General features: G+C 45.2%; 1 protein-coding gene and 1 pseudogene across 1 annotated transcript; one reads left to right on the top strand and one right to left on the bottom strand.

Annotated features, from left to right (window-relative positions):
- Positions 1-398: 398 nt before the first annotated feature.
- NDUFC1 (NADH:ubiquinone oxidoreductase subunit C1) lies at positions 399-5,768 on the top strand. Its single transcript, XM_055317130.1, has 4 exons — positions 399-513; positions 876-979; positions 3,711-3,790; positions 5,448-5,768. Exons 1-3 carry the CDS (start codon positions 447-449, stop codon positions 3,768-3,770), a joined length of 231 nt encoding a protein of 76 aa, XP_055173105.1. The 5' UTR covers positions 399-446; the 3' UTR covers positions 3,771-3,790; positions 5,448-5,768.
- A 6,317-nt stretch (positions 5,769-12,085) lies between these two features.
- LOC129504347 (40S ribosomal protein SA-like) lies at positions 12,086-12,731 on the bottom strand (annotated as a pseudogene).
- Between the last annotated feature and the right edge of the window lie 174 nt (positions 12,732-12,905).

Raw genomic sequence — 12,905 nt, 5'->3', positions numbered from 1 at the left:
GGCGGGGGGGGGGGGGGGGGGAGGGCTCAGCGGTTTAGCTCCGCCTTCAGCCCAGGGCGTGACCCTGGAGACCCGGAATCGAGTCCCACATCGGGCTCCCTGCAGGAGCCTGCCTCTCCCTCTCTCTGTCTCTCAAAAATAAATAAATAAATAAATAAATAAATAAATAAATAAATAAATAAATAAATAAATAAAATCTTTAAAAAAGAAAAAACAAAGATTTTAGTAGATCTTCTGAGCATCCCTGGGGCAGGAGCCTGAAACGGGGCAGCAAAGTGGATACGTGACCCCCCCACGGTCCACCACCGCCTCCCGAGGCCCATTCCACCGACCAGGCGAGGCCGCCCCGCCCGCGAGCTCCCGCCGCGCTCCGTCAGGGGGCGCCCGGCCGCCCCGCCCCGCCCCGAGGCCCCGTCCCCGAAGGAGGCGGAGCCTCGCCCGGCAAGATGGCGCCGCCCGTGCTGTGCCGCCCGGTCTCCCGGCTCCTGGCTCCGGCCCGGCTCCCGAGCGCCCGTGAGTGCTCCTGGCGGCGCAGGCTGCCCCGGCCTGCCCGTCTGCCGCCCCCGGGGCGGGCCCAGCCGGCGGGGACGCGGGGTCGGGGCCGCGGATCGCAGCGCCGACTCTAGGCTCGCCGTCGCCGCCGCCGCCCTCTCTCGGTCCCTGCGAACGGCCTTCGGGGCCCCCGAGAGCCGGCGGAGCCCAGTTCCCGGGCGTGGAGGGCGGCGCGGAGGACGGGGGCGGCGGGCCCGCAGCTGCGAGCCCCGCTTCCGCCCGGGGGTGGGGGCGGGGCGGCAGGCGAGGCCCACTTCCGCCGGGGGGCGGGGCGGGAGGGTTAGAGACGCTGAGGCACCTGCGCGTCCGCTCTCCGCCTGCAGCTCGGGCGCGGTGGAAGTTCTACGTTCGGGAGCCGCCGCGGGACGGCCCCGACTGGCCGAAGGTCGGGCTGACCTTGGGCACCGCCGTCGCCCTGTGGATCCACGTGAGTTGGCGCCTCCGTGGTGCGCGGGCCCCGCTCGTGGGGGGTGGGGGCGCGGGGGCGCGCGGGGTCGGGCCCCCACCCAGCCGCGGGTTCGCGGAAGGGCTCAGCGCGTGCGACCTCACAGCGGAACCCCGGGACCAGCAGAAGGACGGAAGATTGCAGCAGCCTCGGAGTTAGGCCGGTCGTCGTTAACTGGCATGACGATCCGTTTAGGACGGACGGCAGTTTCAGGAGGGATCGTCCTTTACCGGCTAATGAGGACGGAGGCTGCCCTTGGGTTCATTCATTCATTCATTCATTCATTCATCCTGAGAGACACAGACAGGCAGGGACACAGGCAGAGGGAGAAGCAGGCTCCCTGCAGGGAGCCCGACGTGGGACTCTAACCCGGGACCCCGGGGTCACGCCCTGGGCCGAAGGCAGACGCCCAACCGCTGAGCCACCCGGGCCTCCCTGCCGTTGGGTTTTACGAAGACACTTTTTTCCCAGATGCTATACGGACACCTCTTCAATGGACAAGCAATACAAATTAAGCCCCACTAGACTCCCCAAACACAAGCTTGTAATCAACGTTTGGGTAAATGCACTGTTGGAAATCGTACTCTGTGTGTAGCAGCTTTTTATTTTCTCTTTACAGTAATACAAATGCTTTATTTTTTTCTTTTCTTTTTTTTTTTTTTTTTTTTTTTTTTTAATCTACGATAGTCACAGAGAGAGAGAGAGGCAGAGACATAGGCAGAGGGAGAAGCAGGCTCCATGCACCGGGAGCCCGAAGTGGGATTCGATCCCGGGTCTCCAGGATCGCGCCCTGGGCCAAAGGCAGGCTCCAAACCGCTCCGCCACCCAGGGATCCCTTTATTTTTTTAAAGATTTTATTTATTTATTCATGAGAGACAAAGAGAGAGAGAGAGACACGCACACAGGCAGAGGGAGAAGCAGGCCCCATGCAGGGAGCCTGATGCTGGACTCAACCCGGGACCCCGGGGTCACACCCTGGGCGGAGGGCGGCGCTAAACCTCTGAGCCGCCTGGGCCGCCCTCCAAGTGATTTACACATAAAAATTCACTTAATCTTTTTCAACAACACTGTGTAATAGGTACTGTTATCACTGACTTTTTATAGGTAAAGAAAACACTTGGAGGGGAATCCCTGGGTGACTCAGCGGTTACCGCCTGCCTTTGACACAATGCGTGACCCCGGGGTCCCGGGATCAAGTCCCGCATCGGGCTCCCTACACGGAGCCTGCTTCTCCCTCTGCCTGTGTCTCTCATGAATAAATAAATATTTTATTTAAAAAACAATAAAAGAAAACACTTGGAGAAATTAGTTGGCTAAACCCGATTCTCCCTGACTTCAGAATTACACTGTAGACCACCGTGAAATGCTGCCTCTCTGTAGACACCTTTTTTTGAAGTTGACTCAAAGTCTGTGTGCTATATTAGTATTTAAGATTTGTTTGTTTTTATCTCATGAGTTTGGGGCTTTCTCCACTGCCTCCCACCTCCAACGCTTAGATCTCTCGTTTTGAATTTTCTCATTAAAATGGCTTGTTGATAATGGGAAGGAGTAAGAGATAGTGAACGTGGTTTACAACATAACAATAGTAACTAATCCTTTCAAAAATAATATTTGTGGGACGCCCAGGTGGCTCAGTGGTTGAGTGTCTGCCGTGGGTTCAGGGCGTGACCCCAGGGTCTTGGGATTGAGGTCTGCATGGGGCTCTGTGGGGAGCCTGCTTCTCCCTATGCCTGTGTCTCTGCCTCTCTTTCATGAGTAAATAATAAAATCTTTAAAAAAAATTTTTAGTCTTAAAAAAATATTTGTTATAATGAAGTTTTAATTTAAAGCTTTCCCCAAAAAGCTTGATTGCTGCCGAGAACTCTGAGTGTAATTGGATCTTTGCAGCAAATGTCACCCTTGTATATCGACCATTGTTTTGGTTGCAGATTCAGTCAGAGGTGGTTCTAAGAAAGTTTCTATGTCCCGCGACATTGAATTAACACACAGACAATTGGGGATGGGGATGGTGACTCACAGTGTCCGGCATCTAAGGTTAGAGGTGTAACACAGCAACCAGCATGGGCCTCATTTAATGACTCCGTTCTGGTTGGTTGTGTTGGTTTAACTCCTCTGTAGTAACTTATTCTATTACGTTAATTACCTGCTGAATGAAATAACTTATTTGACAGAAGTTGAATTTAAACTCATAAAGGGGGATCCCTGGGTGGCGCAGCGGTTTAGCACCTGCCTTTGGCCCAGGGCGCGATCCTGGAGACCCCGGATCGAATCCCACATCGGGCTCCCGGTGCATGGAGCCTGCCTCTCCCTCTGCCTGTCTCTCTGCCTCTCTCTCTCTCTCTCTGTGTGACTATCATAAATAAATAAAAATTAAAAAAAAAATAAAAATAAACTCATAAAGGGGACGCCTGGGGGGACTCAGGGCATGATCCCGGGTTCCTGGGACCGAGTCCCACATCGGGCTTCCTGCGTGGAGCCTGCTTCTCCCTCTGCCTGTGTCTCTGTCTCTCTGTGTGTCTCTCATGAATAAATAAAATCTTTTGAAAATAAATAAATAAAAATAAACTCCTAAAGGCTATCTTCTCCTCAAATTTAGTATGTTAGATTAAAATGAACTAGTATATACCATTGCATAGTTTTTGGACTTGCATCTCTTAGCCTTTTATTTTTAACTAGAATAATTTATATATTTCTAATTGTTATCTACTTCTAGCTAATCAAAAAACATAATGAAGATGTTTTAGAGTATAAAAGAAGAAATGGGTTGGAATAAACCATTGAAATACTAATATAGTAAGTATGCAATTTTATAGGATTAATAAATTATGCAAGTTAATTTGACCTCTTTTTAAATAATGTATTTTGGTTGATTTTTTTTATTGGGTTTATATATATTTTTGTTACTTCTTTTAAGTAATTTCTAAACTCATTGTGAGACTTGAACTCACAACCCTGACATCAAGAGTTGCATGCAACTCCAACTGAGCCAGCCAGGTGCCCCTACTGAGTTTATACTTTTAGCACTGATATTCCTGCCTGTGACAAATTTATGAATTTTAATACCTTAGCTGAAGCATCTCTCAGCATAAATATTTTTAGCATCATTTTCAATCATGCTTTGTCTATGTTCATAGAAAGTTGTGCTTAAGAATGAAATCAAAATCGTATCATTTTGTGAACCTAATGTACACAATGACTTCATAAAATTGAAGACAAGTTACCATTCATGTATTTCTTAATATCTGTTTGTTATATGTGACACCTGAGTAAATTTCATGAGCCTAGAAACCCTATTTTATTAATCATAATGTACTCAGCAAATTGCCCAGTGCTTGGGCCTGCTGGTAATTTAATATTTGTAGAACAGGTGAATGTATGAGGGCAATAGATTGGGAAATCGTTTACCATATGACCATTTCTTTATGATTGTTACAACTAACACCCAATTGGACAGTTCCTAGTAAAATCTAGCTGTGAACAAGGTACTCTTCTCTGCATGCTCTGTGATTTAAAAGAAGGAATGAGGGACACCTGGATGGCTCAGCGGTTGAGCGTCTGCCTTTAGCTCAGGGCATCATCCTGGAGTCCTGGGATCCAGTCCCTCATCAGGCTCCCTGCATGGAGCCTGCTTCTCCCTCTGCCCCTCTCTCTGTGTCCCTCATGGATAAATAAATAAAACCTTAAAAAAAAAAAAAAAGGAATGAGTTTACTTATATGTCTACATATATGTAAATGCATAGTTTATTTCTGAAAATCCTTTTAAAGAAATTTTACATTAATCTTTTTGCAAAATGAAAAATCACATACATCTCAGCTTTAATAAGGATTAGATTGATTCAAGTAGGTAACTTGGGGCACCTGGGTTGCTCAGTCAGTTAAGCATCTGCCTTTGGCTCAGGTCATGATCCCAGGTTCTAGGATCGGATCATGCCAGCATCGCGCTCTGTGCTCAGCAAGGAATCTGCTTCTCCTCCCTCTGCCTGCTGCTCCCCCTGCTTGTGCTCTTTCTCTCTCTCTGTCAAATAAATAAATAAAACTCTTTTTAAAAAATAAAGTAGGTAAGTTATAATCTGATTGATAATAGTAATCACTAACATACACTTTTTTTTTTTTAAATACGTAACAACTCTCAAGCTCGGCTCTCTAGGGTCTGATTATCCAAATTTTTTCACTTCTCTTTTCCTATTAATATCACCTTGCTATCCCTTCTACAGTCAGCCAATCAATCGATAAAAATGAAGTAGATATTTAAATCAGTATGATTTTGCTACTCTTAGAGGTCACATAAAAATTTTTTGCTAAAACAACACAATTAAGGGTTGATACTTTTTGTGGATTTACTTTCTAGACTTTACCAGATACTCTAAGGTAAATTATTCAGAATGGTTTCAGTTTAATATTATTTCTGCTGGTTAATGATACAGTTTTAATTTTTTTCTCTTCATTATAGGTATGCTCCACGTTGTGATTATACTAGTTCCTTTGGATTCAGCAACCTGTTAAGTTGTAAACATGAGAGAAAAAGTCATATGTGAATATGTGAATGTATGCCAAATCAGCATTTGTGTTTTGCATCTTTAAATGAAAAAATAAAAATACTAATGTATTCAGATTATGCATATTTTAACTATGTAGAACATGTCAGTTCTAAAGTACATAACTTGAAGTATTCTGATGGAAAAGTACCATCTGATAATGGGGTCGGTGGTAATAAGGGTACGTTGGTAAGAAAACTTGTTAAGGAGATAAATTAAAAATCGCTGCTGAAGGATTTACTCCGTATACCAACTTTTCATTTCTAATCCAAATATTGCTGAGTGTGTTAAGGTGATAAAACTACATTATTTTTCAAAATACTTAAGAACCCAAATAATGTTTTCTTTGAGAGAAGCCATTCCGGTAAGTCAGAAAGGTGAATCGCTTACTCTTATTACTAGAGTGTTCTTACTTCCTTGAATTTCAGTGATTATCATTTGGATGGCTTTTGTACTCACCAGTTATGGCACCAATTTGTTTTTTCTTTTTGTAATATGATTTAGCAAATGTCTATGAAAGGGGGGGAGAGGAAAGAGGGTTAATAGGTACAAAATAAAATACACTTCATTTAGCCCTCATCAAAATCCTTTCTTGTGGGGACGCCTGGGTGGCTCAGCCGTTGAGCGTCTGCCTTCAGCTCAGGGCATGATCCTGGGGTCCCGGGATCGAGTCCTGCATCGGGCTCCCTGCATGGAGCCTGCTTCTCCCTCTGCCTGTGTCTCTGCCTCTCTCTCAGTCTCTCATGAATACATAAATAAAATCTTAAAAAAAAAAAAAAAAAAAAACTTCCTTTCTTGGGGGGAGGGAGGGAACCTTAACTGTATGTCAGTTAAGATTTATTTATATGCCGCTTCATTCATTTGTGACTTAAATGCTTAGGGTACCGTACATTTGAAAATTCATTATTAAGGTCTCCATTCTGATGTTAAGTGGAAAGACTTACTGTATTATAATTAGTTTTGTATGTGTTTTGGGCTGTGGCCAACACTTACTCTGGGAGATTCATGGCCTAATATCCTTGGAAGTCACTTCTGAACATAAATTGAGTTTAATATTATTTTTAGATTAATTATATGATGCAAGTTCAGTGAAAGACCAGATATAATAGTTACTATAAACTTTTGTTAACTTTGGAGCCCTAGCTGATAGACCTAGACAGGACCTTGGGGGTTATATAGACCAATGTCATATTTATACAAATGCAAAAACCAGAGACGAAGAGTGATTTGAACAGCACTGTGGTACATGTGATAGATTCCGAAGATGCCCATTGCCTACTCTTTGGAATCTGTATATGTTAGATTAAATGGAAAAAATGAATTAAGATTACAGATGGAATTAAGTTTGCTAATCACTAAATTTGACACTTGAAGGGAGAGATCATCCTGGATTATTCATTTGGACCCAATGAAATTACAAGGGTCCTTGTAAGTGGAAGGGGAGACACAAGAGGGTGTCAGTGATGTGCTGTGAAAAAGACACAGCTGGCCGTCTCTAGCTTTGAAGGTGGAAGGGGGCCAAGAGCCGAGGAATGGCAAAGTCAAATTCTCCCCTGGAGCCTCTAGAAAGGAACACGGTCCCACAGACACCTTGATTTTAGTCCAGTAAGAACTGTGTTGACTTTCTCACCTAAAACAAAACAAAAAAAACCTGTAAGATAAGTTTGTGTTGTTTAAAACACTGTTGTGGTAGCAGTAGGGGACTAGCAGCACCACGTGGTAATAGAAAACAAGCAGTCCAGGTATCAACTCCCAAATCAAATCGTGTTCCACTAAACGAAACCCTGAGAAATTCACCTCCCAAAAGGGAATTGAAAACTCCAAGACACATGAAATTCCAGAAACTGATAACCTTAGTTGGAAATAAAATATAAACAATACCCACTCTATGTCAGGCTTTGCAAACCTAGCTGCCTACCCAGTGTGGACCTCGATCTTGACTCTGCCTGTGTGACTCCAGGGGGAGCCATTCCTCGTGACCAGGCTGTCCGAAAGAATTTTCCTGTTACTGACGGATGCGTCCTGTCTGCTCTCCAGTATAGTAGCCACTAGTCCCGTGTGGCTCTTGAGCATTTGGAATACGATTAATGGGACTGAATTTTGAATATTTCATTTTCATTAACTTAAATGGCCACATGAGGCTGGCGGCTGCTTTACTGGATAGCATGGATGTGGATCACTACATCCTAGAGCCCTGCACACAGCGGCACTAGTAGAAATGCCTTCTAAGTTAAATACTGAAACCTCACTCCAACTGGGTTAAGCCAAAAAAGAGTTCCGAGGATACTGACCCCAAGAACAGGAATGCACCTGGGCCCAGTAATAATGGGTCTGGAACTCCAATGTTATCAGGACTTGCTCTTGGCCCTACTGTTTTCTTTACACAATTTTCTAACCCGGTCCACATTGTAAGAGGCCACAGTCCATAGGTCCTAGCTTTACATCTTAGTTGAAGAACGTAGCTGGACGGAACAAGAATCATTCTGATTCTGAATCCCCAAGAGGAACTGTGGTCACATTACGGTTTCTTTAGTGATAATATAAGAGAGTGTCCATTAAAAAGATGCAGACAAAATCCTTTAATTACAGTCAAGTTGTTTTTTTTGTTTGTTTGTTTGTTTTTTGTGGTTTTTTTTTTATCAGATCAAAATCGGGCACCTGGGTGGCTCAGTTGGTCAAGCAGCTGCCTTCAGCTCAGGTCAGGATCCTGGGGCCCTAGAATCCTGTGATGGAACCCCAGGTTGGGCTCCCTGCTCAGCCAGGAGTTGGCTTCTCCCTTTCCCTATGCCCCTGCCTCCTTCCCTCCCTCCTCTCCCTACCTCTTCCTTCCCACCCCCTCATCCTCTTTCACTCTCCCAAATAAAGTCCTTTTTAGACAATCAGGTAAAGCTTTTTTCATATTTAGTAGCTGTGAGGTGGCCATTTATTTAGTCATTCATTCATTTTTAAGTAAGCTCTGCACCCAATGTGGGGCTTGAACTCACAACTCTGAGATCAAGAGTTGCATGCTTTTCTGACAGAGCCAGCCAGGTGTCCCTAAATTATTTTCTTAAGTTGCCATGGAAAAAATAAGCTATATAAACTCAGTTGCAAGTATAAGAAGTAATAGGTTGAATTGTGTCCCCCCCCCAAAAAAAAAGATAACGTCATAGTCCTAACCCTCAGTATCTCAGAATGTGACCTTACTTGGTAATAGGGTAACCGCAGATGTGATTAGTTAGGATGGGCTCATACAGGCATGGAGTGGATCCTTAATCCAGTACGACTGGCATATTTAGGAGAAGAGACAGACACACGGACACACCGAGAAGACAGCCGTGTAATGATAGAGGCAGAGATTGGAGTGATGCAGCTACAAGCCAAGGATTATTACAAACTCTGAAGCTGGAAAAAGCAAGGAAGGATTCTCCGCTACAGCTTTCAGAGCAGGCGTGGCCCTGCTGACATCTTGATTTCGAGCTTTGAGGGCCCCAAACTGTGAGAATCTCTTCCTGCTGTCCTGAGCCATCCAAATTTGTAGTAACGTGCTATGATACCTTAGGAGAATTATACAGAAGTACTAGGGCATCTCATGTTTATTTTGCCAAAGAAGAGTAGGTGGAGAGTGTACTGAGTCACCTCCAAGAATAATTTAAGCATTTACCACCGTTGATGACCTTTCTCTGTCATTTTATCTAAATATTTTGGCCCATCAAAAGGGCATTTATCAGGGCTTTCTTCATTGCCAATTTGTCTTCCTAGGTACTCCTGTAGGTGTATCTATGTGGATCTATATAAAATACACTTTATATTGATCTGTTGAAAGTACAGGTGATAGCCTAAGAATTTAATGTTGAGAAAAACAAAGCTGTGGGGGGCCTGGGTGGCTCAGCCAGTTAAACAACCAACTCTTGATTTCAGCACAGGTCATGATCTTAAGTCCTGGGATTGAGCCCCTCATCTGCTTCTCCCTCTCCCTCTGCTCCCTGGCCCCCACTCCCACACGTGTGTGTGTGTTCTCTCTCTCTCTCTCTCTCTCTCTCTCTCTCAAATAAGTAAATCAATAGAATCTTTAAAAAAGAAAGAAAAACAAAGCTTTTTCTAACTTTTGATGGAGTCCGGGAAATCACTCCGTCTTTGAAAATTCCTTTTAGTTTATAGCATTTAAGCCTTGAGTAAGTATGATTAATATTGCCAATACAGGCCCCTTACAATATGTATTCAAGGCTAATATCTTCTTTGTCAACAATCACAATTAGGTAGAGTCCATCTTAGGTAAGCCGAATTATCTCTGACCCTTGATTCTTGTTTTCCCAACCAGACCACGAAAAATGTCAAGGATGTGCTCAAGGGCAGTATTATCAACAACGTGGCCAACAGCTGGGAAACCATTGCCCGAGTTTCTCAGTCCTCTATCCAAAGACCTATGTTAAAATTCTCTTGTGTTTGGGAGAAACAGCTTACCACAGAGTGAATTTGACAACCTATGGGCATGTCCTCTCTTAGGAAGTATTTCATCAAGATGTGAAGATTTTGCCATCAAAATGGAAAGCCACACATTCTGCAGGAGCAGTAAAGTAGGTAGAAAAGTCCCCTTCAATCCAGGAGGCACTGAGGTTGGGGTGCCTGGCTGGCTCAGTCACTGGAGCACAAGGCTCTTGATTTCAGGGTTGTGAGGTCGAGCCCCACTTTGGGCACAGAGCTTACTTGAAAAACAAAACAAAACAAACAAGAGGCATTAAGCTTTTAACTAAGATGGATAGGACCTGGAGAGTGGCACTATTTATCTCACAATTTTGGCCTCTCTCAGCTGGCAAGGCCTCACCCAGCATAGAGGACGTGATAGACACCCCACTAGATCTTACCATATGATAAGAGAGTGGAATACAATGGGTCCTGTCGTGTGTGCATTGAAAAGCAGCAGAGGGACGCCTGCGTGGCTCAGAGGTTGAATGTCTGCCTTCAGCCCAGGGCGTGATCCTGGAGACCCACATCGTGCTCCCTGCATGGGGCCTGCTTCTCTGTCTGCCTGTGTCTCTGCCTCTCTCTCTCTCTCTCTCTCTCTCTCTGTCTCTCTCTGTCTCTCATGAATAAATAAAATCTTTAAAAAAAAAAGAAGGAAGGAAGGAAGGAAAAAAGAAAGAAAGAAAGAAAGAGAAAGAAACAAAAGAAAAGAAAAGAAAAGGAAAAGAAAAAAGAAAAGAAAAGAAAAGACAAGACAAGAAAGGAAAGGAAAGAAAAGAAAAGCAGAATATGGTAAAAGGAGCTTTGGGCTCCAGCTTGGGCTGGTAGCCGGAATCTAGCAATGCCTCCTCCAACTCGGTGAGCACGTTTCATACTTAATGTGCCTTAGGGCTCACATGAACCCTATGAATAAAGGAATTATCCACATTTTACTCAGACCAGTAAAACAGACTGGGTATCTGGCTCCAAAACTCACACTTCCAACCACACTACTATACTACCTCAGTGTTTCTCATGAGTGATGATAAAGGGATAAGCAACATTACCCAATATCCCTTGGGATTGTCAAGAGGAGGGAGTACAGAAATAAATGAGGCAATACTTTGGGAAAAGCTTTTAAAGTCCTATACATGTGTGTTATTCTTGCATCATTTAAACCAATCGGTTTGCAGTGTTAAAACTAGTTTGGTTTTAGGGGTCCTTGGGGAGCTCAGTTGGTTAAGCATGTGCCTTCAGCTCAGGTCATGATCTCAGGGGCCTGGGATCCAGCCCCTCATCGGGCTCTCTGCTCAGTGGCAGTGGCAATTCTGCTTTTCCCCCATCCTCTGCCTCTGTGATCTTTCTCACTCTCACTCACCTTAAATAAATAAATAAAATATTTTTTTAAAAACCTAGTTTGGTTTTAACCAAAGGCCTTAGATTACATTTATTATTAATATCCGATCGGAGATTTCTTTGTGATCATTGGCCCCATTGATGGTGGGCTTGGTAGCTACCTCTGAGAAAAGATGGTTCTCCGCCTCATATACCTGCAACTATAACATCTCTGTGATAGCAGAAATCTTGTCTTGTTCCTTGGAGAGTGCCTTGGAACGGTGCCTACCGTAATAATACTCGGCAAGGATTTGTGAGATAAATTATGACCAATCTCCAGCGTCTAGCACGGCCTGTAGCATCTTGTGAGCATTTTGACACACACTTGGAGTCTGATAGATGGGGTGACTACTGTGCAACCTGGAGGTGATCCGGAAGACCTCAGACTATACCAGAAAGAGAATACAACTGCACTCTGAAGAGGAGCCTAGAACAGTGTCCCCAGAGCCACCATCATTTACAAATATTTACTCAGAAAAAAAAAATCCTTTTTTTTTGTTTTTTTGTTTTTTAGAAACTTTATTTTCCATCAACCTTATTTCCATTTTGTTTGCCTCTGTAGAAGAGCAGCTTAAGGCCCCTCCGTGGTTGTTCCTACGCACTCAGTGGCCTGAGCAGCAGGAGCTGCAGACCAGTCCTTGGGCGGGGGGGGGGGGGGGGGGGGGGGGGGGGCGGCGGCTGAATAGGTGCAAAGGGCCCCAGGCCGCCTGCAGACCATCTGCGACTTCAGGCTGGGTCACAGTGACTCAGGGGCTGGAGCCGTCCACTCACCCTGAACTTCCTCCTTGGTCACAGCCTGGTCAGCTGCTCTTCCTTTTCCATCTCCCCAGGATCTCCACAGAAGCAGACATCAGGCATGACTTCCCACGGGTGCTCAGGGGACACGGTGCCACACACACGCAGGATCTCCCAGGCCAGCACCCCACTGCATGAGCTCCCTTGGTTGCAGGGATGGCAATGCCCACGCAGGGGAGGGTCTGTGTTAGAGCCACGGGAGGCAGGCTAAGGTGAGGCCTGGGGGTCAGCCCTGGGATCGGTCATCGCCAGAAGCCTTGGCTCTCGGAAGGCTGCCTGGATCAGCTTAGCGAAAGTTCCAGGAGCAGAGAGGCCAGCAATCGGAGAGGCTCCCGCGGCAGAAGCAAATTCCGGATTCCTGGATGATGCGACACATCAGCTGGGGTTTCAATGGCAACAACGGCACCAGCTGCCAGCAGAAGCTTCTCCTGGGTTCTCTTCAGATTTAGGAGGTAGATACCATCACTTTTCCCTGTGTACTGTTCCATTTGGAAGTCAAGGTCGGTACCACCGAAGTGGGTTCCTGCTACAAGGAAGTTGAGGGCCTCCACCTCCGTCATTTGCAGAACATCAAGGGCCCCAGACATTGTGAAAGTTTCCCCTTTCATATGGCAAAACATATATGGCAAAGCAACGCCATATGGACCCTTCCCTGGGTAGCAAGGAAAGGCAGGAAAAAAAAACATTTTAGGGGAGCTTCTGACACACTAAATAATAGTATAACGCACACATGAATTCATTTAATGCATTTATTGCCTTTG

The sequence above is a fragment of the Nyctereutes procyonoides genome, unplaced genomic scaffold, assembly GCF_905146905.1.
Source record: "Nyctereutes procyonoides isolate TBG_1078 unplaced genomic scaffold, NYPRO_anot_genome, whole genome shotgun sequence".
Classification (NCBI taxonomy): domain Eukaryota; kingdom Metazoa; phylum Chordata; class Mammalia; order Carnivora; family Canidae; genus Nyctereutes; species Nyctereutes procyonoides.
The sequence above is the reverse complement of the archived record's forward strand: the minus strand, read 5'-3'. Positions and strand labels throughout refer to the sequence as shown.

Coding starts and splice junctions, on each gene's coding strand:
- NDUFC1 (XM_055317130.1), top strand. CDS start 447: ATGGCGCCGCCCGTGCTGTGCCGCCCGGTCTCCCGGCTCCTGGCTCCG. Junction 514..875: donor GGCCCGGCTCCCGAGCGCCC/GTGAGTGCTCCT, acceptor CTCCGCCTGCAG/CTCGGGCGCGGTGGAAGTTC. Junction 980..3,710: donor CCGTCGCCCTGTGGATCCAC/GTGAGTTGGCGC, acceptor ATCTACTTCTAG/CTAATCAAAAAACATAATGA.